This window comes from Conger conger, chromosome 14, assembly GCF_963514075.1.
Source record: "Conger conger chromosome 14, fConCon1.1, whole genome shotgun sequence".
In the NCBI taxonomy this organism is placed as follows: Eukaryota; Metazoa; Chordata; class Actinopteri; order Anguilliformes; family Congridae; genus Conger; species Conger conger.
The window spans coordinates 27,450,218-27,477,240 of NC_083773.1; the positions used below are offsets into that span (position 1 = coordinate 27,450,218).

At 40.8% G+C, this 27,023-nt stretch overlaps 3 protein-coding genes across 12 annotated transcripts in view; all 3 read left to right on the plus strand.

Moving 5' to 3' along the window:
- esyt1b (extended synaptotagmin-like protein 1b) overlaps positions 1-11,571 on the plus strand; it is a 40,721-nt gene extending 29,150 nt beyond the window's left edge. Inside the window, exons 52-71 of one of the 5 annotated variants that reach the window (XM_061219176.1) lie at positions 407-493; positions 847-993; positions 1,169-1,326; positions 1,684-1,846; positions 2,034-2,179; positions 2,646-2,814; positions 2,982-3,158; positions 3,242-3,324; positions 3,529-3,577; positions 3,795-3,884; positions 4,045-4,140; positions 4,389-4,460; positions 4,691-4,777; positions 5,041-5,187; positions 5,665-5,741; positions 5,944-6,036; positions 6,480-6,611; positions 7,001-7,106; positions 7,537-7,586; positions 9,175-11,571. In XM_061219176.1, the coding sequence (XP_061075160.1) occupies positions 407-493; positions 847-993; positions 1,169-1,326; positions 1,684-1,846; positions 2,034-2,179; positions 2,646-2,814; positions 2,982-3,158; positions 3,242-3,324; positions 3,529-3,577; positions 3,795-3,884; positions 4,045-4,140; positions 4,389-4,460; positions 4,691-4,777; positions 5,041-5,187; positions 5,665-5,741; positions 5,944-6,036; positions 6,480-6,611; positions 7,001-7,106; positions 7,537-7,586; positions 9,175-9,202 (2,157 nt within the window). In that variant the 3' untranslated portion in view covers positions 9,203-11,571. The remainder of the gene's footprint in view (positions 1-406; positions 494-846; positions 994-1,168; positions 1,327-1,683; positions 1,847-2,033; positions 2,180-2,645; positions 2,815-2,981; positions 3,159-3,241; positions 3,325-3,528; positions 3,578-3,794; positions 3,885-4,044; positions 4,141-4,388; positions 4,461-4,690; positions 4,778-5,040; positions 5,188-5,664; positions 5,742-5,943; positions 6,037-6,479; positions 6,612-7,000; positions 7,107-7,536; positions 7,587-9,174) is intronic. The other 4 variants (XM_061219177.1, XM_061219179.1, XM_061219180.1 and 1 more) reach the window with 4 other exon arrangements.
- A 2,620-nt stretch (positions 11,572-14,191) lies between these two features.
- LOC133110034 (E3 ubiquitin-protein ligase DTX3L-like) lies at positions 14,192-25,674 on the plus strand. Its single transcript, XM_061219882.1, has 8 exons — positions 14,192-14,214; positions 16,286-16,404; positions 16,625-16,819; positions 17,855-18,053; positions 18,632-18,768; positions 22,474-23,853; positions 24,257-24,474; positions 24,705-25,674. Exons 2-8 carry the CDS (start codon positions 16,348-16,350, stop codon positions 24,772-24,774), a joined length of 2,256 nt encoding a protein of 751 aa, XP_061075866.1. The 5' UTR covers positions 14,192-14,214; positions 16,286-16,347; the 3' UTR covers positions 24,775-25,674.
- A 104-nt stretch (positions 25,675-25,778) lies between these two features.
- The window catches only part of LOC133109613 (formin-like protein 3), a 43,388-nt gene continuing 42,143 nt past the window's right edge, over positions 25,779-27,023 (plus strand). For 5 of the 6 annotated variants that reach the window (XR_009704773.1, XM_061219018.1, XM_061219019.1 and 2 more), the window contains exon 1: positions 25,779-26,430. Coding sequence is in view for 5 of the 6 variants with exons in the window: in XM_061219018.1 (XP_061075002.1) it covers positions 26,317-26,430 (114 nt within the window). In the remaining variant the exon portion in view is untranslated. The remainder of the gene's footprint in view (positions 26,431-27,023) is intronic. The other variant, XM_061219020.1, reaches the window with a different exon arrangement.

The window sequence follows — 27,023 nt, forward strand, 5'->3', positions numbered from 1 at the left end:
CAGACCTTGGTCAAATACATAATTGTTTGGATTCAAAAACCTTTCTATGTTTCACTGAGCTGTCTGGTGTAGTAAACCTAAGAAATGCTTTCAGAAAGTCCGAAAGCTGTCTTCTGGTCCTTTTGGTTGGCTCAATTGCACCAGGGAAAATCAATCGAGCACAGTAGTATTTGAATCCAAAGCGATTACATATTTCTCCCAGGTCTGGTCCAAACCAACTGTGGCAGCTTCTGAGCTAAACATAGAGACAGATTGGCTCTCAGTCTGTTTTAATTTTTTCAGTGTGATGAGAACGTATTTCCACTACCTGAATGGAATATATATATAGCGGTGTATTATAGTGTTCATGAGTGATAATGATCCTGTCTCAATGGCTGGCTAATGTGCCTCCAATCTCTCTCTTAAGGTGTGTGATCGTTCCACATCTCCTCAGTGGGATGAGACGTTCTACTTCCTGGTTCATGACCCCAAAATGGACACGCTTCTAGTCAGGGTAAGCATTCTTGTGTGTGTTTTGTGATTTTTTGTGAAGTGTTTTTAGTAGTTGCATGGAGTTATAAAGGCTGCTGCTCTATCATCTTAGCTCACAGCGTTTTATAGCAAAATTACGGCACCAGATCAAATTAAATGCCAATTGTGTGGGAGTAGGGAAACACTATGTAATGGAAATTAATGTCTCTCTCTCTCTCTCTCTCTCTCTCTCTCTCTCTCTCTCTCTCTCTCTCTCTCTCTCTCTCTCTCTCTCTCTCTCTCTCTCTCTCTCTCTCTCTCTCTCTCTCTCTCTCTCTCTCTCTCTCTCTCTCTCTCTCTCTCTCTCTCTCTCTCTCTCTCTCTCTCTCTCTCTAGCTCACTCACACTGAGGACCAGCCCACAGGCTCTCTGGTTCTGCCTGTCAGAGAGCTGCTGTCAGAACCGGGCCTGGTACTGGACCGCTGGCTGAACCTTGATGGAGTCCCACCTGAGAGTCAGATTCTACTGAGAGCTGAACTCAAGGTGTGTGTGTATATATATATATATATATACAGGCAAACATACAAGTGTACAGAAGCACACACATAAACACATGTTTATAGGTATACACATACACACACACACACAAGCGATAGTGTGGATATGTGCTCTGTTATCAGTGTGAGAATGTACATCTGAGTGTGTTGCTTTGTGATAGATCCTGGACACCAAGATGAAGGAGCACGGTGTGCTTCAGGAGGAGCTGGTAGGAGCTGCTGAGGAAGAAGAGGAGGCCGAACCCACCCTCCCAGTCAAAGAGGAGACCTCACCCTCCAATCAGGAGCAGGAATGGCTGAAGGCGGGGCCAACCCGGGGGTGAGTCACAGACTCTGTGTTCTTGAATAATTCAAATCATCAATTGTTGGTGGGTCACAACCTCTCAATTTCTCTTCTCGATTTTGTAAAAGTCTCTTTTCCAGTATCCATTCCTCTGTGTGCTCTTCAGTGGTAACACAGTTCTGCAGCTCGGCTTGCCTTATCATTCACCTCATTTCCAGTTTCACCATTTCCTTTTACATGAACTTTATTCAGCATTGTGTGCACTAAGTGTTGATGATTGTAATTTTCTCTTGTTAAGTTGGCCTATTTTAAACTTGTGTTAAATGTACAGAATATAAGCACGTTCTGGGGCAACACTGACACTGGTCCTTGTGTTTTCCTCTTCGTACCCAGGGCTCCCAGTGAGCCTATCACACCCCACTTCCCTGTGTCTGTCCCTGAGAGGCATGAGGAGGAAACAGCTTCTGAGGTCGCCCCTGGTGGGGTCAGCGAAGTCTCCAGCCCCCCCGAAATACGACCCCAGCAGATCACTCCAGACCCCAGCTTTGCAACTGAGGTGAGACGTACAGTACTAGAGTGGGTGCACATGCTGACATGTGATGAAGCGCCGATATTTCACCAATAGTAACTTGCCATGGTGATGTTAGTCCAATGACTGTAGGCTAGTACACAATCATCATTGCACACTTATACTTATTGATGGTCTATCTTTGTTCTGTATGTCAACTTTTCAATGCTAAAAGCTTCTGGACACAAAGATGGCGGAGCGTGGTGTGGTTCGGGAAGAGCTGGTGGGAGCTGCCCAGGAGGAAGAGGAGGAAGAACCCACCCCCCCAATCAAAGAGGACCATCAGGAGCAGGAGTGGTTCAAGGCGGGGCCTGCCCAGGGGTGAGTCCAGGATGCTGTGCCTCAGAGACAGGAAAATAATTAAATTGCTTGTTTGTTGTGAATCCATGGAGAACACATCAACAGGTGGGTTCAGTTGGATAGGGGCGTGAGTTTCATCTCTTTTCTAGTGACCCCCACCGGTTAAGGGTCTTTTATTCTTCCTATGAATGGATGTTTATTTGTGTCTTAATGGGTTGGTTTCACATATACAGATTGAGGTTAGTCCTATTCGATAGTCTATCAAATACTTTATTACGTGCCACAAATATCCACTATTTAACAATAATAAGTGTAATGTTACAGTAACAAAAAAAACTTTGTAACCAAAGAAGGTACCGCTAGAATTTGGTCCAGCTATGATTTGGTGAAACCTTTGTATTTATGACAAGCAGAATGTATTCACTTCCTATGCTGCTGCTTGCCTGCCTATCGTACATCATTGGAGTGTGTTCTGTCTCAAACCCAGGGCCGGTGAGAAAGACCCCTCCAGTACCCTGGTCACTCCGCACACCCCTGTCTCTGTCCCTGAGGAGGATGAGGAGAAAAGAGCTGTTGTCCCTGGGTGGGTCAGTGTCCCCAGCCCCTCCATAACACGCCCCCAACAGACCGCTCCTGACGCCAGCTTTGCATCTGAGGTGTGTGTTGGATGCATTATTCAATGTTTAAACAGCTGAATTTAACCAATGGAACCGCATGTTGGCAGGCCCCCTTGATACAATGGCACAGAATGTCCCCGAACACCTTGGTAAATTGTACACACAGTAAGTCCATTGAGACTGCAGTAATAGTGTCTGTCCTGCAGGGGGTGCTGCGGATCATCCTGTTGGAGGCACAGAATCTGGTCGCCAAGGACAACCTCATGGGCGGCATGGTGAAGGGGAAGAGCGACCCCTATGTCAACATACACATAGGAGGTGTGGGCTTCCGCAGTCGGGTGATTGACAAGGACCTCAACCCCACTTGGAATGAGCTGTATGAGGTACAGTACAATGTATCGGCATGGATATTAACCTTGTTAGTGGCTAATTGTAGTGCGGTACTAACATTATGGTGATTTTGCAGGTCATTCTGACTCCACTGTCTGGTCAGGAGGTGAAGTTTGAGCTGTATGATAAAGATCTGGACAGTGATGACTTCCTGGGGAGGTGGGTGCTGGCTGGGGTTTTTTGATATATTCAGTCAATGCAAGTTCTATATTGTAGTTTGCCCTGAATTGACTATGACTCCATTACCTTCTGACTGATGTGTGTTTTGTACTTGTACCAGTGTCTCTGTATTGATAGATATACAGTTGATGAAGTTATTGACTGTGTCAGGTTTGATATAATGTTGTATCATTGTCTTGGCAGGTTTAACGTCCGTCTAGGTGACATCATCAGGTCCCAGTACACTGATCAGGTAATTTTGGTTTTAGTTCCTTATTTTATACTCAACAAAATGTAACGACCAATCAAGGGTTTTTTTCATTACCATTTTTAGGAGGGTGTTGTGTGTGTGTTGTAGTGAATATAATTCCCGTCTCCTGTGTGTGTGTTGTAGTGGATATAATCACCCTGTCTCCTGTGTGTGTTTTGTAGTGGGTATAATTACCCTGTCTCCTGTGTGTGTGTTGCAGTGGTTCACTCTGAATGATGTGAAGTCAGGCCGTGTTCACCTGGTTCTGGAGTGGCTGCCCAAAGTCTCAGACCCTGACCGACTGGAACAGGTGAGTCCAGTCCTCACTCTGCTCACTTACTGAGCCCATCTTTCTGTTACAGTCTTAGAGCAGTCATTCCAGCTGCAGTTTACAGATTTGGACTGAAAAGATTCTGTCTGTATGTATTTGATTAATCCCAATCCTCATTGTTTCTAATCTCACTCCTCAGGTCCTGCAGTTCCAGTCCCTGCAGTCCTACCTGAACAAGGCTGTACCCTCTGCTGCTGTGCTGTTTGTGTACATGGACCGCGCCCACGGCCTGCCTGTGAGACCACCTTCCCACATATCTCTTGTCATTGTGTACAGATGTTGTCAATTTCATATGTTCAGGTGTTTTTCACACAAGCATGTACAGTTTTAAAACTACTATTTATCAGGGAACAAATTCAGTGTACATTTTGGAGTGTTACTTGATGTTCTATAGATGATGATTGGTGGGTAACTAATGCAGTGTGAATTTGTTGGTGTTAATTGTGATCAGTGAACGATGTTGATTTTCTCACGTGTGTTCAGCTGAAGAAAAGTGGGAAGGAGCCAAAGGTGGGGGCGGAGCTTGTACTGCTGGGTACCTCCCACAAGACCAAGGTAAGACATGTTGAAATAGTTACCATGACTACACTGGCAAGTTACCTCAGTTCACAAGCTACATTGAAACCACTATGAGGCAGTTATTGAAATAAGCAGGAATCTGTTTTCCATAGAAAGGGAAAAAAGTAAATCATTATGTACTAAAACAATTATTTTTACTGTTGTTTGTGACATGATATCAGTGAAATGGGCAATACTTAGCTCTACCTCCTCTCCTTGTTTTTAAGGTGTGTGATCGTTCCATTTCTCCTCAGTGGAAGGAGGCTTTTCACTTCCTGGTTCATGACCCTAATCATGACATGCTTGTTGTGAAGGTGAGACATTGTGATAATAAAAACTCTGGATGCAGACTCCAGTGTGAATGTTATTTACAAGCCAAAAGTCAGTGGTACTTAAAATCTTTTCCTGACTTTAATTTACAATTTACAAGTTTTTTAAAGGATGATTCTCAGATTCTCAGAGTGGGGATAAGTTGTGGGCTGCTGGGCAGCTCATTTGGTTAAGGCTCTCTCTCTTTTCATCTATCCCTTTCTTACTCCTATTCTCTTTCTCTCTCTCTCTCACTCTCTCTCTCCAGCTCACTCACACTGGGGACCAGCCCACAGGCTCTCTGGTTCTGCCTGTCAGACAGCTGCTGTCAGAACCGGGCCTGGTACTGGACCGCTGGTTGAGCCTGGATGGAGTCTCATCTGAGAGTCAGATTCTGCTGAGAGCTGAACTCAAGGTGTGTGACACACTCATACAAATACACACTCACAGTTATTCAATTATCATAATTATCAAATAAGTAAGTATACTGCATTTGTGTGAGGGTGCCTGTTTTCTGTACTGGTAGTATGTCTGTTCAGCACTATGACTTATTCATTATACTGAAGGACTCTGTGGTGGCCTGTAGCGTAGTAGCTAAGGTAAATGACTGGGACAGGCAAGGTTGGTGGTTCGAATCCCAGTGTAGCCACAATAAGATCTGCACAGCCGTTGGGCCCTTGAGCAAGGCCCTTAACCCTGCATTGCTCCAGGGGAGGATTGTCTCCTGCTTAGTCTAATCAACTGTACGTCGCTCTGGATAAGAGCGTCTGCCAAATGCCAATAATGCAATGTAATGTAATGACTCCATTTGTATCGTTGCTTTAGTGGTTCATTTTTTGCATTGCTGCTGGTAGTAGTAGTATGGACTATCATCTTGCTTCTTGTGTGACAGATCCTTGACACTAAGATGGTGGAGACTGGTGGCCTTCAGGGTGCCCTGGCGAGCGGTGCAGCAGCCAAACGGCTGAGGTTAGTGCCCGACTAGGGGTGAGATAAGCCAAGAAACAATGGCAATTTGTTCACATTTCGAAGAATGAGAAAATTAATATCTTTGCATGCACAAACACACACATAGACATACGCACGCATGCATACACATACACATACACATGCACGCACGCACACACAAGAGCACACACTCTGATTCCTCAGTGTTACTCTGTGTTCACAGGCCTGATGGACAGGAGGAAAGGGGGCAGGTAAAACTCTCTCTCTCCTACCTCACCAAAGAGAGAAAGCTGGCCATCACGGTTCATGCCTGCAGGTCAGTTTGAGTGTCAGCTGGGACCACCTCAAGGGTAGTCCGTTGATTATTCTAACTTCAAATATTACTAGGAAACACAAGACTTACTTTTCCCATCAAGCAGTATTCTTCTTGGCCGACCTCTGCCTGCTATGCACTTTGAGGACAAATGTTGATTGAATCCATTCAGTTTTCCTGCTGTATCCATTCAGTTCACTTCTGTTTTCTGTTTTCTACTGTTTCCCTAATGATGTATTTTATTGTTATACATGCCCAGGGGCTGCTGAGGAAAGTAAGGGTTTAGTTGCATCTTGTGCAGTGCTGTAGATTTAACATTTTGGAATGTATGTTAATATTGCACATGCTCCCTCCCTAGCAAAAATAAATGAACCAAATCATATTAATGGATTGCCATACTGAGTACTGTTGAATATGCTGAGCATTCTGTCTGACTGTGTCTCCAGGCACCTGGCAGCCGGTGGCAGGGAAGTCTCAGACCCCTACGTCTCTCTTATCCTGTTGCCAGACAAGAACAAGGCCACCAAAAGAAAGACCAGTGTCAAAAAGAGAGAGGTCAGCCCAGAGTACAATGAAAGGTGAGAAGGGATTGTGAACAGGATCGTGCCCATTTTGATCTCTCTACACTTTTCCAAGGAGCACATGCTGAAAAATGCACACTAATGTATGCTGCCTAATGTTTGCACAAGGTTTCCAAGGCTGAAATGGGCTGAATGTTGTTGAAATGTCAGTTTTACTGTGCATTGCAAAATCTGGCTCTTGCTACTGGTGGTGGTGGTATGCTACTGGTGTGTTTTTTGAGATGATGGTTTGGGCATTAATGTGACCATACTGTATGCTCCTTGATATGTGGTTTGTGTATTTGTGATATGTGTTGTGTATTTTACTTGACCAAATGAGGTTTTGCGAAACCCACTATGTCTGGGTCTCTCTTTCTTTCAACTCCCTCTGTGTGTCTCCTGTTCAGGTTTGATTTCAGTCTCTCTCTGGAGGAGGCGAGACGCAGACAGCTGGATTTGTCTGTCAAAAACACAGTGTCCTTCATGAACCGGGACAGAGAGGTCATCGGCAAGGTCAGTCCACACCTTCATGGCTCCGTTTTTTCTCTCCATGGCGAGTTTCGTTCACATTCCCAACAACCTCTGCCTTCCCTAAAAAAAACATAAATACAGTTAAGAAAAACGCTGGTGTAGAGGGCTGTTGTTTTGAACAGAGTCCTTTTCACAGAATTTGCTGTGAATATGCCTGTGGTTTAACTCTCTATCGGAGGTGGAAAATCCAGGTTCAGAAAGTAAAAGTCCGCCCCAGTGTTTTGTTCCAGTCACCTGGATTTGCTAATTGGCACAATTCTTCTGCCATGGGGGTAGAACAATTCAGTGAAATCAGCTGGCTGAGTTCATGGGTGGCAGAAACACATGCCAGGACTTTTACTTTCTGGCCTCTGGACCCCACCTGTGCTGTCTAACCCTTCATAACACTCTCTTTTGTGCTGTTCTGTTCCAGGTACAGCTTGATCTGTCACAGATTGACCTGGCCTCGGGGGTCACACAGTGGTAAGTAGGGTTACCTGCATGGTCATTGACCGGGCGGTGTCTCCTGGAAGGTCCTCCAGTCGACTGGGCTCTGTCTGCCTGCACCAGTATTTCTCTCCAGTGGGAGAGTAGTAGCAGTAGCCGCGCAAAATGGCGGGTTGAACGCATTTCGGAGGAGATGCAGGCTACCGCCTGGCGCAGTTACAACTGGCCATTCCAGATTGTAGTGAATTTTTTTGTTTTTTTTGCCACTGCATGACATTACTGAAGTGCAGTTGTTGCATGTGCTCCCTCCCTTGGACACCAAATAGAAAGGCTGAATGCTGAAATGCCATTTAAGTACCAGGAACACAGGCAGTGAAATGATTATGCACCAGTAATGCAAAAAAATTAATAAATATGATAACTTACACCATGTCAAACAGTGGTGTGCAAAAATGTGGGCGCCCCTGGTCAAAAAGCCTTTTACAATTAATATCTAAGTGAACAGATGCAAACCTGATTTCTAAATCAGATTTCTAAAGTTAAACATTCTTCAAATTTGAAAGCAAGATTACTTTTTATTTACATTTTTTACAGTTTCAAAATAGGCCCTGTGAAAAAGTTTTGGAACCCTGTCAGTTAGTACCTTGTAACTCTTCCTCAGACAAATACAACAATAAGAGTCTTTCTTCTCTACAAAGGATTTACACTTTTTTCTCAAAACATACTTTCTTTGTTAGTGGACAAAAAGTTCCATTTTGGTTTCATCAGTGCAAAGCACATTGTTCCAAAAGGCTTCAGGCTTCTCAGTGTTTTCTTTTGCATACTTCAGACACTTAATTTTGTGTTGAAGTCGTTATTTCTGGCAACTCTTCCATGTAGGTCTTTGCTGTTTAAAGTATATTGTATTGTTGTCCTGTGAACAGCTAGACCTGTGTATGCTACTTTTTTTACAGCTCCTTTGCAGTGATGTGTTCTTCTGAGCATTTCTCATCAGGTCTAGGGCCATTCTATCTGAAATCTTTCTTGGTTTTCCAGACCTTTCCTTGACTTCAACTGTTCCATTTGTCTTCCGTTTTCCAATGTTTCTGACAGTGGAAATAGGCAGTTTGAAACATTGAAAGAGTGTTTGTAGCTTTCTCCTTGTGGTGGAAATAAACATTCGGACATACTTGAACAACTGTTACTAGAGGAACCCATGGTTGTTAATACCAGATAGAACAGCCACTGCAGTTGGATACTTTAGAAGGCATGGGGTCACTTCAGAATAAAAAGTTCAGCCCTGGAATTATAATGACCTGACTCACTGAAGCCCTAACGAGTAAGTCACCTGGGTCTGGGCCTTGGTAATCATCTTTTTAAAAACCTTACAAAACCCCTGTAAAAACCAATTTTGCTTTAAAATTAGCAGAAACGTCTCATGTTTAACCATTTAGAGTTCAGGTTTGCTTTCGATTATGTACAGATTCATTGTAACTGACATTTAAACCAGGGGTGCCCAGATTTTTGCACCATGATATGATGATATGATGATATGGTGAGTGAAAATGGGCATAGTGAAGTCTGTGTTTCACTTTCCACTTTCTGCCTTAGTGTGTCATATCCTCTCTTCTGCTCTTGTTTTCAGGTACGAGCTGAAAGAAGAGGCTGGTTAATTGAATTAGTCATGGTTGCCACGGTCACTGCTTTTCACACTGCTGCCTTCCTGCCCTCCCACCACAATGCAGCTCTCCGTTCCCTGTCTGGTCCTGTGTGAAAATGTAGACAACGTTTTTCTCTTGGTGTACTGCTTTGGGTGGGACCACTCATTTGGAGATGATCACTGAATTTAATAGAACTGGATTATTATTATTATTATTACTATTATTATTATTATTATTATCATTCCACTTGGCTTCCATGATTTATTGTCCTTGAATTTTCGTGACATATTTTAGGAGGTTGTGCATATCTTCCATCATCACACAAACTTTCATAATAATGTCATTTGTCAACACCGGGGGACCAGGGATTGGCATTCCCCTGACAATTGTACCAAAATGTAATTGAACATTGAAAACTGTGTATTTTCCCTGGCGAAATTGTAATATTTTTGAGCAGCTAACATAGGAATCCGTGGATCTGATAAACAGAAGCTGTCTCCGGTTCTTATATCTCAATGGTCACCACACATGGGGATGGAGGACCAACCAATGAACAGAGCTCCGTACAAGCCAAAAAGAAGAGCATAAAATACAGGCACTAAAAGAGATGATGACAACACCAATAATATTAATAACAATAATAATAATAATAATAATAATGATACAACCTTATTTATGAAGTGCATTACATACCTTATGCCCAAAGTACTTTGGATATAATGCATGTGAATAAAAACAGGAGTTATAAAATAAGTAAAATGTATATAAAATGAGAAGAAAATATGCTGGGAGTAAACAGCTGTGATCAAAGGTCCGGACACTAGAGTATTCTGGAGCATTGATCAACTGCAGGAAGTAATAGGATAGCTTTTATTAGAGAAGGAGCAGGAGGTGCTTTTTGTGAAAGGGAGCAGTTCAGGATGTTAGACAGATAGAGGAGGAAGAAGAAAGGGGTTGGCTGTGGCTAGGTAACGTTTTAAGTTGGTGGGAATACACTCAGGATACATGCCAGATTGTTCAACTGCCTTAATTCTTATCTTTCAATTCCTTACAGGCTCCTATTTTCCACAATAATGGCTGAGGTTTAGGCTTGTGTCAAGTCTTTTTTTGGCAGTGGTGTGAATCTAATAAAAGTTTGAAATAAATGTAAAATTACTTGTTGAGCATAGTTATGTCCTACTATTTTTGAAAAATAGCACTTAAATGGTTAAACTACCAAAAAAGTATATCGTATGCAAATCTTCAGTCTATGCTTTAGATCAGACATTCTGACCAGATATTTAACCCTTAACATCTAATGTTCTGTCTCTGGAGTTGTAGCTTATTGTGTTTTCATCTCATGGCTAATTATGAGCATTCATGAAGATTTGGTTGAAGAAAATAACATCTGTAGCATACAATGCAGACAGTACAGGACACTTATCAAGAAACTCCTGTTGCCAAAAAGAATATCTTAGACAAGCAAGTACAGTGGACAGAGGGAATGCCAGAGTTGAACTTCTTGGCCGTATTAGGTAGAATGTCTATGGCTGTATCTCAGCTTGTAGGCCCAGTATGTCAAACAAGGAAGAGACAGGTGTGCTATACAGTATATTTAGTTCATTAATCAGTCAGAAAGTACAGTCATTCATGACTTTCATTATTTTAAATATTGTGATTGATGATATTGTGTATTATGGTTAATATATGGCCTTTTTCTACATGGTCCATTACATTTTTGTTACCCTGCATTTTTTATGTTTTGTGTTATCACAAAGGCTTTTTTATATCTTATGTTTGGCTTGATGCTATTATTTGCATTTAAAACAGTGTTATTGAAGAAAAGACACTAGTACTGAGGAACTGTACTATGTGCATACTCAACAGTATTTTGTTGCATTTGAAGAGTTTTTTTTTGCATATCATAATCACATTTTCAAAAAGCTACATTGTCCTAGGTCCAGCCTACCTTTTGAGAAGCAATTTTGTATCTTACAAGAAAGGCTATACACTTACTCATAATTTCTTTTTTCCAATCAGTGACCTTTTATTTACAACAAATCCACTGTTTACAGACACAAAAACAAAAACAAAACAAAACAAAAAATATATATATATATATATATTCCGCGACAGCAGCACTTGCATTTGGATTGACAGGAGACCAGCAATGAGGGACTAATAAGCATAGGCTCTAAAAATTAGATTGAATAAAACTGATTTCACTGCAGGAATGGTGTGTTAGAAATGATGATGTGCTTTAGTTAAAATGTAATGTGGAATTCCTATCGTCTGGACCCTATGCCTGTTTGTGCTACCGTGTATTGTAGCAAATGCATAGAAACACCTGCATGGGGGTCTCTGTAGCAGCTGTTAATTAAACTGTTATTTGCACTGCAGAAGTTGGCCACCTGTCTTTGTCTTATTGCAATATTAAGGTGAACTGCACTGAACAGAGTTGGAGCTACTTGGTGCTCCTAGAGATGCACACGATTTACCTCACGATTTTTGGCTGTTGTGGACATCTGCCACTCCAGTTGGAAAACTATAAGACTGTGATTGTGATTGATTGTGTACTTGCACACTGCCTAGGGCAGGGGTCAGCAACCCAGGTCCTTGAGAGTCACAGGGTGTGCTGGCTTTCGTTGTTACTTGCCATTAATTGATCAATGAAAGCCGTTGATTACACGGTTCACTCACCTCACCTGGTTTCTTGGGTCTGAATCGGTTGCTTATTTTAAGGTGGAGACGAAAGCCAGCACACCCTGCGGCTCTCCAGGACCAGGGTTGCCGACCCCTGGCCTAGGGGACTGAGGAGAGGCTGGAACCAGCCAGGGCTCTCTGAATTGATGGAAGATGTTACCGTGTCGGAACAGCTGTGATTGGGAATCAAATTGAAGAAACATTGAAAAAAGGTGGTAATTGAAGGACTCTCATTGTGGTCTTGTGACTTCAATTGTATCAAATCATTACACTGTAGCAGTTAGAAATGTCAGAGTTGATCTGACTGGTAAAAAGCTAATTGTGGCCAGTTTATTGAACTTTTGTGGCCATTTTTGAAAATACCATTCAGCCAGCACACCCTGCGGCTCTCCAGGACCAGGGTTGCCGACCCCTGGCCTAGGGGACTGAGGAGAGGCTGGAACATTATGTAACTTTCCCATAATTATCTGCTGTACATGGGTCAATGACGTGACGTGTTATTTTGGAAACACGTTTATGATATAAAAACAGTTCTATCCTTCATGAGTTAAATGATAAAACGATCGAGATAATTTGATTCTTTGTAAAGAACTATTAGATAGATAGATAGATAATTAAATTTATATTGTGCTTTTCTAGACACCCAAAGCGCTTACAGTGATGAGAGGGAAACCTCAACCACCACAAATGGGTGATGCCTGGCTGCCATTTTGTGCCAGAATTCTCACCACACTCCACCTCAGGTGAAAACACTTCAAATTGGCAAAATGTCATATGGGATAACTGTCTGCACCAACATGCTGAATGCAAAAATGCTACAAAAATAGTTCAAAATAAATTGAACTTGGCCATAATTATATTGGTTTTTCTATCAACATATTACAAAAATTCACAAAACGATTTTTGAGCTTCAAAGCCCTTTGTCCTGTAGGGCATTTCACATAAGTATGCCTCTGCAGACCCCCAAAAGGAAATGGTCTGTGTTTACCATGGTCAGCAATGTTTGATGAAAAGATAGTGCTTGTCAATACAGGACTATTTCACCCATCATTGCGCTGCCTCTGCGCAATTCTGCCACCTCAATCGAATGCCCCCAGACCTGTTAAGTTGAAATAGTTCTGTATAGATTGTGGGTTTTCCACATAGTGTTTGGTGTCTTCAAATAGCTAATGTTGTGGAAAACAGTTTGGTGTCATTTGTGGTGTGGTACACTGGCTGCTGAATAAATATCTTGAACCATTTAGAATTAAACCATAGGTAAAACAAGTTACCTCTGAGTCAGCATCCAGCTGTGGTACAAAGGTTAACCAGGACTTCGAGAGATAACATCAGCAGGACTCTTTGATTATTTGTTGTTTTCCTGTAATCCCTATATAGAGGTTTCTCCACATACGATTTCCTAAATATTTTATTTCCTGAGCACTTGTTGAGACCTTGAATATTTAGTAGTTATTGGGTGGTAATAAAAGCAAACAAATAAATAGGCTATATTGAAAATGTATCTCTGATATCACGTATGGCATTTGTGACAGGTCATTTGTTCCTCATCTGTACTCCGCAGGATGTTGGTATAGAACTACCTCTAGTGGAGAGCACACACATTTACAAAGCCACAAGAGAGGAACTTCCCCCTGATAGACTGTTAATAGCTATCCTTTATGAAAATATTTGTTCACATCCAATAGCCGACTGATACATTCTGTTCAAAGAATGAAAATTGAATTACGAACATACCCCTGCAACTTATTAGCACTATTTATACACTCAAATTGGCATTAAAACGTAAAAAACAAATTACTCATGAATTTGATTAAGGTAAAATATTTGGTCAAATTGTCTTCATACCCATAACCAGGGATAAGTGCGCTGAAAGACCCTAGAGGGAAGTACAATTTCAACTGCTACCTGCACAACAAAGATAAGGACCAGGGCCTATTTTTTTGTATTAAAAAATATATATATTATTATTATTATTATTATTATTATTATTATTATTATTATTATTATTTTAAACAAACAAACAAACAAAGCAAAAGTATGACCAAACCCCTTAACTAGCCAAACACTGCTTACCTAGCCAAACTAAAAATACTGATACACAAAAAAGTAAATCACAGAAAGACAACAATTAAGGTTCACAGGGAGGTAGGGAGGGACGGGGAGAGGTAGCACCAATGTTTTGAATTTGATGCGATTCATGGTTAGTAGTATCTCACCTGTCGCCTTTTAGTCACACCTTAAACCGGTGCCATTTCAAATATTAACATTAAATCAAATGTAGGCATATGAAGTTGATCCATATAACTTTTATCACAATATAAAATGGAACTACGTATCTCGTGGTAGGTTGCTTGGTTTCACTTTCGTTTCTTCGTAGCTATTTTGATAATCCTGTAACCCAATTTGTGAGACACATCTACTTCGACTTGCTGACACAGGTAGGCTAATGGGCTCCTTTTCGTGGATTACTTTAAGAAAGATCTGAAATTGTGGTTCGGTATAGGACTACATAGTGGAATCATTATTTTCAGCGCCCATTGCATTGACATGCTGCATTAGCCTACATTATTTTTTAACGATATATTCCATTAGGCTACTTTCTGTTTGAACCGAAACATAGGCTATGCTATAGCATTCGAAAACTATGCGGAAATTACACGAGATATAATCAAAGTAGGCAAATTTACTACAATTGAAATTATTTTAGAATGTTTATGTTACGTATTGCTTGTGTCCCCCCACCAATTATTTTGTTATTTCTGTATTTTAGTTAGTTTTTGTTCATTTATAGCTATTGGCGTGCAAACGAAAACGAAACTGATTTGTTGGTGTATATTACACGACCCAATTAGGCTATTTGTCTATATTTAATTGTAGCCTACCTCTGAATTTATATGATCGGCTGTAGCTGTAGCTGTAGCTGTAGAACGTACAGGCACTGACTGAAATAAGTAGGTAAAACTGCGTTTTATTCATCAAGATATATGAAAATAAGAACAGAGATAGCAAGTATATTTTATATGGGTCAAATTAGAAGCGTGGGTTAATGGGGATATGATGATAAGGGATATAATCAACGCAATGTCCAGGGGTGCGTTTCCCGAAGCTTTCTTAACGCTACGTCGTTCGTAAGTTGTACCTTAAGCTCTTCCTTAAGGGTGCGTTTCCCGATAACGGTGTCTCTTAGCGCTTTACGAAGACTCTCTAAGGTATACCTAACTAAAGCTGTTTACTTTTCTACGTGTGTTCCCCGAACTACCGGTTGCTTAAGGGATAGCTTATATGTGACGTTACTAGGCCCATCGACTTGCTCTAAGATCGATTATGCACTCCATACAGCGACTGTTTGACTGCGTTATGAGAGAAAGTAGTGTTATTTATGAATAAAGCACTGCAGGAATACTTTAAAATATTGCATTTATTACGACTGGTGGGAACGTATTAATAGAATTAAAAACTTACAAACTAAATTATTATATAATTATTATTATTATTTTCGCCAAATTATATATACGGTTAGTGATACGGTTTATGGCTACGCCATCTAGCAATACGTATTCTTTGGCATGTCATGTTTTATTTACATTATTTTAATATCTTTGTCGTAGTGCCTTAAATGACTTTGCAATCAGGGTTGATTTGGCAGAAGCACCATCACATTACAGGTGTAATTCACAATTTTCTCTAATTAGCTGACGTTTTCAATAAAAGCGCACCAACAAGCAAAACGCACCAACATGATTAAAAAAGATATAAAAATGTATATTATATACATTTTAGATATGGCGGAAAAAAACAAAGAAATAAGCGGTCCCACAGCTTCACAAACGAAAGTGGAGATATTGTTAGACGTGGCGCTGAATAAAGAAACATTATTTTCCAGTTTTAGGACTAAGGTGTCCAACAAGACCAAGAAATAACTATGGTTAAACATAGAGAGAGTGTTCATGAATATCATTTAAAAGGCAATTAGGCAACATGTTCAATAAAGTGCAACATGCATCCTTCGTAATTTACAATTCTATTATCTGCATGAAAACCATTAATGTGGTATTTCAGTAATATTATTAGCCAACTACAACTGTAGAATTATTAGTGTACATATTGCTTAACAGATTGAGATGGAACTAAGAGCTACAGCTGATTTCAGAGGATAGGGGTCGTAACAGTGGTGGCCACTAGCGGAGTGCACTGACAACATCGCTAAGATATAGCTAAGATTGGTCCAGACCAACCTTAAGAAAGTACGACTTACAGAAGGTATACGTAGCTGAGAACGTTTCGGGAAACACTCCGCAACGTTGAGGTAGAGCTCAAGGTACAACTTACGAACGACGAACTAGCGTTAAGAAGGCTTCGGGAAACGCACCCCAGGATTCTAGCATAATAATGATTGGAACCTGTTTTGTGCAGATCACGACCTGAGTGTGGTCAGAGAGCAACAACTTGCAGCAGAGGCAGGACAAGTCATCAGCATGAGTGAAAGCAATCAGAGTGTTGACAGCGAAGAAACGCCAATGGAGGTGGATTCTGTAAGAGCACGGTGACCGAGGCATTTGCAGCGACTGTTTGCTTGCACAATCACTGAAGCACTTTATTCAATTCACTTAAGTTGCCATTATTTTGGATACACATTTCTCATTTGCAAAACCTTGGTTTCCAGTTTCCTTAGAGTTTAACATCTTAATCACAGTTTGACATATTATCACTTTTGTACTTTTCTTGTTTGCTGATGTGTTGCATCTGTCAAAGGCGCCAGATGCAAAACATCAGCCTGTTGATAACAGGAATGATGACAGTGGCAAAAAAAACGCCAAAGAAGATGCCTTTGCTGCCACTGGAACAAGTCCTACAGCCAATCTCATCCATGGAAACGATCCCACGGCCAATGAGGGCGCCATGACGGCCAGTGCAGAGGCCCAGACAAAGGGCAAACATTTTCAGGAGGTGAGTGAAGACTGTTTATCCCAGGGGGATATGTATGAAAAATTTTAGATTAATGAGTGTTTGAAATTCAGATCCTTTCAGCACTTGATTTGAATGCAGATGCAATTGGGATCTTTTGGAGCTGAAGGGGAGACTTCTGTTGTTATTGCGCTGGAGTGTAAAGTGAATGTTTGAAAGTTGTCTAGTACTAAAGGAAAAACTTCAAGAAGTTCCATAAGAAATTAATTGGAAAAAGGGTACAAGTCTGTTGAAGTGAAATCTTTAGAAGTGTCTGATTTGTAGTAATGGGAGAACAAGGATTCATGAACCAATAATGGGTCATGCTACAACAAGCTGTTTTGCAACAGGCAGAGAAGTTAGTTCAGATTTCAGGAGGAAGTTGGTGTGGCCAACAACAGAATGTAGATAGCATACATTTCTGACTCCTCTAAAGAAGAATGTGCTGATGTAGGATGCCATTTATTGGTTTTATTACTTGGTAAGTGTAAATAAGGCAGTATACCAAGATTTGTAAAAAATAAATATATATATTTGTGAGGAAGGGGAGCGTGTCCCCCTCTAGTCTAGATATACTCGGGAATGATTCCTTCGTCTATGCCAAATGACAGTGGCAATCATGATTTTTTTTTTTACTAGTTGTCTGTGGGAGAAAAGTTGTAAAATTTCTGTTGTCTGTTGTCACTAGTTGTAAAATTTGGGAGGAAGTACCACTGTACTGTGCTGCGAGGAAAAACTCCATGACCATGATCTGATCCATTTGTCTACTGGCAGCACAGTCCCCCAGCAGCAGGGGGATACAACCCACATTCCCAGGGTGCTAAACCCGAGTTATAAGATGCACTATGAGGCTGCTGTTGACCACAGTCTTGGCTAGGATCTGATGCCAGACCAATGGACACGTTTATACACGAGAAGCACAGTTCAAGCTGGCCAGGCGCCAAACAGCCCCCTCTGTTACAGGTTTTGTTAACGTGTTTCATTGCATTACATGGAAGGTGGTATTTGACATTGTAATTACCGCAGACTTTCTTTCAGGACCTGAGTAGAGCAGACAGCCCTTGGGCATGTATGGAGGCTAAGGTGGAATGGCCTACGGATATACCAGAAAGCAAACGTAAAGTCGAACTACAGAAAGCTGTTCAGTCACTGCTGAATAAACCAGAGAAAATAGATTGTAATTTGGATTTCCGGAAAGATGAGCCCATCTCATTTTTCTGGGTACAACCCCCATCAGGTAAGAGAGTGTGCTTTTTTGGTGCTGTGCACTTGTAACATGGTTAGCTCAGCTAGTTCGCTAGTAAGCACGGATCGTGCAGTGAAAGCGAAGGCTGGTAGCAGGTTACCGTGACAACACTCCCCGATGACGTACCCCTCAAATTCAAAAGAACGTTGTTGCCCTTGGCTAGGGGCGAGTTCGTCTTTAGCTGACTGGTAACGAATAATTTGGTACAAGTGAGAGGCCGGGGTTCAAATCCCACCTCGGACTCAGGCAATTTCTCACCTGTTACACACTGATAGTGTTATATTTTGAGTGGCATTTAAAGCTCAACTAACTTGTGTTTAATTGTTTGTGAAAAACATAAATGAGTATACATTTTTACTGTGCCTTGCATGAAAAATGTAGTGAATTATTCCCTGCTGGTGCTCTTTGAGAAAGGTACTTTGCCTGAACTGCTTCAGTAAAATTGATTCTATAGAATAAATATGCTAGTTACTCTGGATAAAGTATCTGATAGAATAAAGTGCAATGTAATGTTGTGCTATTGAAGGAAGATACTCTTCTGGTTCTCAAAGTTCTCTTTTTCTGTGTAGTCATGGATAAGCTGAGAAAGGAGAAAGAATTGACATTTAAGAATTCTGAAGCTAAAACAACCAGAGTGCGCTTTTCACCTGCACCATCTGCACCACCTGGACCACCTCCATACTCAGAAGTCATGCAACAAAAGCAGGTGAGTTTCTCAACCATCTCCTCTCAATAAATAACTGCATCGTTCCACAGAGTTTTATGAATTTTTCATATATAAATTTGCCCACAGAGTTTTTCATAACTTTTTTTAAATTTTTAATAATTTCAGTTTAGTTTTAGTTAGTTTTAAGAGTGGGCTTTAAAGTTTTTTTTATACATTGTTTTAGTTTAGTTTAGCTTCATTTCAGACAGTTTTAGTTTTGGTTTATGCTAAGTTTAGTTAATCTTTAGGGAGGGTTTACTGACTAGTCAATTAAATGTTTAGAAAAATGCTGAACGGTGTCAAATATACTAGTTGTTTAAACTAGACTCATTTCATATTGAAGTAATCTTTACATAAGTTTCAACAAACAGCTGTGACTTATACAACTGTCAGCAATGCTAAAATAATTAACACAAGTCTTTAAGTATTCTAATTTTAAGAAATCGGATCTTATGATTCATCCCAAGTAAACCTTTTCTTGCCAACAATATATGTCTCCCACTGGAGCATGTGTATATAGTTATATCTCTCAACAAAAGTGGATCGTTTGTTTGAGTTAGCCGAAAAAGTATGTGTAGATGTGATTTTACCTGACAGTCCTACTTTTTAACGTACTTATCGCATATTAAATATTGTCCCATTGTTTCAGCTGATATATATGCTTTTTTGTAGTGTTTCGAAACAAAACATTCTTAATCCACACATTTAGAAATATTTTTTCTGAATTGTGTCGGTAAGTGATGAAACCAATTAAAATTACTTTAGTTTGGTCAGTTTTAAACAAGTTAACCAGGTTAATTAATTGTAATTTAAATGGAATCAATGTTAAATGCCCATCCCATATTACATTATACCAGGTAGTGTTTGGAACAAAAAATAAATCAAAGTTTAATACATTTTGCAAACCATCTGAAACTAGCTTGTAGCCTTGAATGATTTAATGAAAAACAGGTCCAAACATCAATCCACAATACGTCTGAGATTTATTCATAGTAATTCCAAACAGGAGTGTTGTGTTTTCTCCCAGATATTTTCAAAATGTTGGGAGAAGGCAACTCACCCTGACATTTCCTTGTTTGCCAATGTGTGAGCAAAAGGTCCCCACGGTTAGTTCAGGGGTTTATAGCAGGGGTTTTCAAACAAAAGAAGAAAACTTAAATTGTTTCATGTACAGTGCATCCGGAAAGTATTCACAGCGCTTCACTTTTCCCACATTTTGTTATGTTACAGCCTTATTCCAAAATGGAATAAATTCATTTTTTTCCTCAAAATTCTACACACAACACCCCAACATGAAATAAGTATTTTAGAATTTTTTGCAAATTTATTAAAAATAAAAAACTAAGAAATCACATGTACATAAGTATTCAAAGCCTTTGCTCAGTACTTTGTTTTGGCAGCAATTACAGCCTCAAGTCTTTTTGAATATGATGCCACAAGCTTGGCATACCTATCTTTGGGCAGTTTCGCCCAATCCTCTTTGCAGCACCTCTCAAGCTCCATCAGGTTGGATGGGGAGCGTCGGTGCACAGCCATTTTCAGATCTCTCCAGAGATGTTCAATCGGATTCAAGTCTGGACTCTGGCTGGGCCACTCAAGGACATTCACAGAGTTGTCCTGAAGCCACTCCTTTGATATCTTGGCTGGAGCGCCCTGGAGCAGGTTTTCATCCAGAATGTCTCTGTACATTGCTGCATTCATCTTTCCCTCAATCCCGACTAGTCTCCCAGTTCCTGCCGCTGAAAAACATCCCCACAGCATGATGCTGTCACCACCATGCTTCACTGTAGGGATGGTATTGGCCAGGTGATGAGTGGTGCCTGGTTTCCTCCAAACATGACGCCTGGCATTCACGCCAAAGAATTCAATCTTTGTCTCATCAGACCAGAGAATTTTGTTTCTCATGGTCTGAGAGTCCTTCAGGTGCCTTTTGGCAAACTCCAGGCGGGCTGCCAGGTGCCTTTTACTAAGGAGCGGCTTCCGTCTGGCCACTCTACCATACAGGCCTGATTGGTGGATTGCTGCAGAGATGGTTGTCCTTCTGGAAAGTTCTCCTCTCTCCACAGAGGAACACTGGAGCTCTGACAGAGTGACCATCGGGTTCTTGGTCACCTCCCTGACTAAGGCCCTTCTCCCCCGATTGCTCAGTTTAGACGGGCGGTCAGCTCTAGGAAGAGTGCTGGTGGTTCCGAACTTCTTCCATTTACGGATGATGGAGGCCACTATGCTCATTGGGACCTTCAAAGCAGCAGAAATTTTTCTGTACCCTTTCCCAGATTTGTGCCTCGAGACAATCCTGTTTTTGAGCTTCATGGCAAAGGCTGTGAATACTTATGTACATGTGATTTCTTAGTTTTTTATTTTTAATAAATTTGCAAAAAAAAGTTTTCACGTCGTCATTATGGGGTATTGTTTGTAGAATTTGGGGAAAAAAATGAATTTAATCAATTTTGGAATAAGCTTATAACAAAACAAAATGTGGAAAAAGTGAAGCGCTGTGAATACTTTCCGGATGCACTGTATATTTTAATTTTATTTCAGTTAGTTTTAAAAGTGTGCCTGCTAATTTCCTTTCACTTTTTGTCTTTTTATTTCAGTTTACAATATGCATTTTGTATTGAATTAATTTGGTTCCCAACATGGTGCTGAACATGTCCAAGTCCTGTCCTAATTCTGAATGTCTAAGTGTCATGCACAGACCCCACTGTCGATTCAGGAGAATGTAGAGATCTATTGACCAAACGGTCCACTCTGCACTCAACCAGCCTTGCCTGTAGGTGGTGCGATCATAAGCGATTATACGCATCTGACTCACTTGCTCAATTGTATTTTAAAAGCCTGCCACATGAGACCACCCTGTTCCAACTGGCACAAAATTAAAACTACAAAAGCACCATTGATATCATTCTGCGTCTTTTTGCTGCATTGATGACTTAACCCGGAAGCTTGCTACCCACAATAAGTGAACGCTATCCCCAGCTATACACATGTTGTGCTAGAAATACAAGATAAAACTGACCAACACGTTTGTACTTGTAAATATATCTAGCAATACATACAGTGGGGTCCAAAAGTCTGAGACCACCAGTGAAAATGCTTCTATTTTGCATTTTCTTCTAATTTAATACAAACCTTTTAATGACAAATTATATCATCAGCATAACAATTCTTCAGCATTCTTAGTTTTTGGTATGTCCCCCTTTTGCTTTAATAACATCTTGCACTCGAGCTGGCATGGACAAATTTGTGCAAAACCTGATGATCCATGTTGTTTCAGCATAATTTGGCAATGTTCCAAAGAGCTTCTTATGATGTTACTGTCAGGTGATTGTGGATTGTGCAAATCTCCTTGCTCTTCTTTGGTCTAGTTTTGCAAAGCTTTGAAGTAATTTTAATTTGAAAATCCAAAAACGTTCTGTTTATTTTTATGATTACATTGAAAAACAGATTTTCAATGTGGTCTAAATGCTTAAGATGTTTGACTTTGTTTTCTAGTTTTGGCCAGTATGTACTTCAACAACAGGATACGGAATAACACTTACCATAGCTGTGTGGCTATTTCAGTCCATGAAAACAATAGTCTGTACTTCCAGTCATGGACTTGTAACTCTGTGACACTATCTTTTTTATCCTAGACATTTTGTTTATCTGGATCATGTCAGATGTATTTAGAAATTAATCTTGAGCTCCCAATTTTTTTTTCAGAATGCAAATGCTTTGCCAATGCCAGTGGGGGCCATTAAGAAGGAGGAATTAAATGGAAAGTTCCCTCGGTTGGAGCAAGAGACTGCTATTAGGAGCAATCGCATGGAAACTAATGAGAGCACTACCTTCAGCCAAGGAGATACCCTGGTGGAAAAGGAGAGTTTAACTGTCCCTCTGTTCCAATACTGGCACATAACCACTGCTTGCAATCAGGAGATCGACCAAATCCAGAGAAGGAATGGAGTAGACATCATAGGACAGGCTTCAGCGTCAATCATGGCACCAGTGCATAAAGACGGCAACGAATCTGCTGTACTGAGGGCCAAAGACGAGTTTACAAGCCTTGTCCAGAAGTATGCTCATGACATCCACAGTATCTCTGTTCATATTGCCAGCCTGGACCAGGGAAAACTGGTGGAGATGCTGAGAGAGATTCAGAGAGACAAATGCAGGCTGGTGCTGAGCGTGTCCTCAAAGGGCTGCCAGATTTCTGGCCCAAAAGACAGCCTGGACCAGTTCCAAAGAAAATGGAGTTTGAAGACCTACACACAGGATTCAGAAATGGCCTTAGAGACGACTTTGGATATGGACCTCCGGGATCCTCTGGAGGAACAGGGGCTGAGCATGCATTCATTCCACTGGGATTTTATCAAAAAGGTCTTTGAAAAGCAGGTGTTGGCTATCCAGCAGAAATTTGGGATGGAGTTTGTCGCAGTGCCCGCTGGAGATGAGGTGAATGTGAAAGCGGTGTCAACCGGAGACCCGAGGTTCCCCCTGGCATGCCACGCTCTGAAAGCCCTGGAGCAGCTCTACCAGAAAGGAGCCACTGACATGCAGGCCTGTCCTCTGGAGAACCCCAATCACAAGAAGGTGGAGCAGATCAAGAGTTTCTTCGATAAAATCCGTAATAGTCACCCATTTGTAGCAACAGGGGAAGCTAACGGCCCCTGGAGGCTGGTTGGCTTGGCTGAGCATCTGTGGCCAGCTGTGGAGGCACTGGAATGTGAGCTGGGCGAACCCGTCTTCAACAAGAAGATGAAGCTGCAGCTGCAGGGTCTGAAGTCCTCTCCCAGCGTGTCACAAGGGGCCACTGCGAGTCAGGCAGGAGTCCCTGAAGAGGAAAACTGTCCCATCTGCATGGACACATTTACAAACAAGACGACATTAGGCTGTAAGCATGAGTTCTGCATGGACTGCTACAACAAGTCAGCGATGATCATGGGCCCCTGTTGCCCTGTGTGTAAAGTTGTATTTGGAAAGATTGTGGGGACCCAGCCTGAAGGTTCAATGACTTGGCAGTGTTCGACATACAGACTGCCAGGATTTTATGACTGTGGCTCCATTGAGATTGCATATGATATTCCTAGTGGCACACAGACGGTAAGAACCCTTGGGGTGTGATGCATCAGAAAATATGTTTCGGGTCTAATGTTAAAGTTTTAGTGTCCAAACTGGAAAGAGGGTTTGCTGGGCAACTAAAGTGCCATGATTAGATTGTATGGCTTTAAATGCACTTTGAATCTTTTGTCCTGAAAGGTAGGAAACATTAGTGCATATTAAACGGGTAGTTGGAACTACATTTTTTGCATAAAACCACAAAGCAACCACTGTAAAGCCAACAGAGTTGTCAGAAACACTTTTGTAAATACTGTATATAAAATATCCTTAATTGCAGAGAGAGTGAAAGGGGGAGAGAGGGAGTGAGGGAGATGAGTATTCTCTTGAGCATGTGTTGACAGTATAAGTTTTTCTGTGAATTAACTGTAAATTTGTCTGGTTCCAGCAAAGGCATCCGAATCCAGGGAGGCCATTCACTGGGGCCCACCGATTGGCTTATTTACCAGACAACACTGAGGGTAATGAGGTTTTAAAGCTGCTGAAGACTGCATTTGACCAGAAACTTATTTTCACTGTGGGAACCTCCACCACAACAGGAAGTTCTAACACAGTCACCTGGAATGACATTCACCACAAGACCAGTAGACATGGAGGACCTCAAGGGTACTTACTATTTTTGATCTTGGGCAGTGATTGGGGCGGGGGGTTATGTGACCAGTTAGTGGATGTATACTGTATCATGTGACTCTGTCTGAAAATAGCAAAAATACTGAAATTGAATCTGGCCATCTGTAGAACTGCATTCATATATCAGTATTGATGTGCTTGTGTATTTCTGAAGAAGGAATGTACACACAAGAATGTTCTTATTGATGGCTCCCTTCTTCCTGCAGCTTTGGATACCCAGACCCTGACTACCTGAAGAGAGTTAAGGAGGAGCTGAAAGCCAAGGGCATTGAATAAGGAGGACCTTGGCCCAGCATCTGCACTGTTCTGTACAGATGCTTCTGAATGATGTCAGACCTATTGGGCTTGTCTGCACATAGCAATATTGACAGGGAGAGACTGGAACTGTCTATGGTTTAAAAACTGGGATTTAACTAAGATAGGTTTTGGTTTTGGATATCAGAACATAATTGTTTTTCAAAAGACGCAAAAATGTTATTTAATGACATGATTATCACACACACACAGTCATGGGCACTCACGTGCACACACACATTAAAGGCCAGTTTCACAGACACAGATTAAGCCTGAGACTAAATTCAATTTTGAATTGAGATATTCCATACAAAACTCACTTCAGTCCAGGACCAGGCATAATCTGTGTTTGTGAAACTGGCCCTATTTGTGTTGGGGGGGCTTGGATGTTTATTTCATACACAAATCTGTTAACTTGAGAAGAAAAGCATTCTCACATGTGCTTCATTCATTGTGTGCATAATTATTGCATTTCCTGAATAATTCTGCATTGATTGTCATTTAATAACTGTATCACTGTATTTGTAACATTGATAGTATGCCACCCTACTAGACATTCTTGGACTTGTATAGCCTGGGGCTCCCTGAATCACTGTCACGTTTGACCCTATTCATAACTTGCGTCTTTATGAGGACAGACCAGTTGGCTATGATAATGGCTTTGAATGAATGCTTAGAAATTCTGCTTGGATTGGTTACTGCCATATAAACATAATTTTAATCAGGTTTGTTCTTTCAGTTTACAAAACATATTGCAGATTCTCCTGAAATGATTCTTTAACTATAATATTCCACAGTGCTTTTTGTTTACTTTCTGTTGTTAATTATATGGTTCTTGATTTAAAAAAAAAATTTGATTGTAATTATGCATTATCTTGTATTGAGAGCATATATATATATATATATATATATATATATATATATATATATATATATATATATATATATATCAACAGTAAAATATTGTATCCTGAATCAATTTTTGTGACTGATTTGGTGTTTGGTTTGTTTATAGGCTATAGTGGTATTCTGAATTTGATTCTAAGATTTTTCCTATCGCGCTCGCCACCAGATGGCGAAAATGTATCGGTTCACCCAGCTGCAGCACCCGATCAGCGTCGAGCTGCTACGCGTGGAGAAAATATTCTTGGGGGCGGGACAAAGACGCACAGTTCGCCTGTGAAGTGCGAGCTACATCGAATGCGCTGAATAATCCCAGAACAGCGATGAATGGAAATTTGAAGTAGGCAGGAACAGATCAGCAACGGACTAGACTGCGTGGTCGGATAAAAAAAGATTAAATCAAATCGTGGATTTTCTGCACGATATGGAGGAATCAGAGTATCTAAAGAAAATGCTTTCTAATTGAGACGAAATCTAGGATAAATGCTGTAAAATAAGTTTATATGGCGACAAACTTTTGATGATTTACTGGATATTGGAGGAGTTTTCCAAACTATAGGCTAAAGGTGACAGTGAACGAAGAGGTTTTTTGACAGTAAAAGGGATCCTGTCTTTCTCAGAATGGGGAATATTGAGAGCACTGATGAACAGCCAGAAACGAAGCCGCATATCATGCCGTTAAAAGTACCTATGCCCGACCCGAACGAACTGGAGGAGAGATTTGCGCTAGTTTTGGTAAGGACCCAAATTAGTTTTATGCGATTGTTCAATTTTGAAGTAGACTATTCAAAATAAGTGACTAAGCGCCTTGTAGGCTATACACGGGAAAACGTTGTGTATTTTGCAATATAAATAAAGTCACTAAAATAAATGTTTTTTTGAACAATATGAAATATATTTGACAATGATGAACATATAGGCTACTCATATATTTACAATCGGTATATTTGGAATATATTTGAAATATATGGCAAATTTTCCCTTGTGGATATGCCTATATGGGAATCTGAGGGATAGGCTACGACAAACAAGACTTTTAACTATTTCATTTACCATAGCCGTGTAACATAATCCATGTTATTTTATTGCAATAGCTCGTCGACCATATAATTTCAAATTTGGACTATGTGGAAGACCTTGTGAAAATCTAAGATGACTAGCTACACTTAATTGAGCTCGATTGATTGATATAGTCTAATGAAATGTCCTCTTTCGATTAGGCTACAAACTATTGGACGTATAACAATAATTCTGTTTAGGAACACGTAACCCCTCCCACCCTTCACATTCTCTCTCCCTCCTTGATGGATTGGTGATAGCTACTGTAG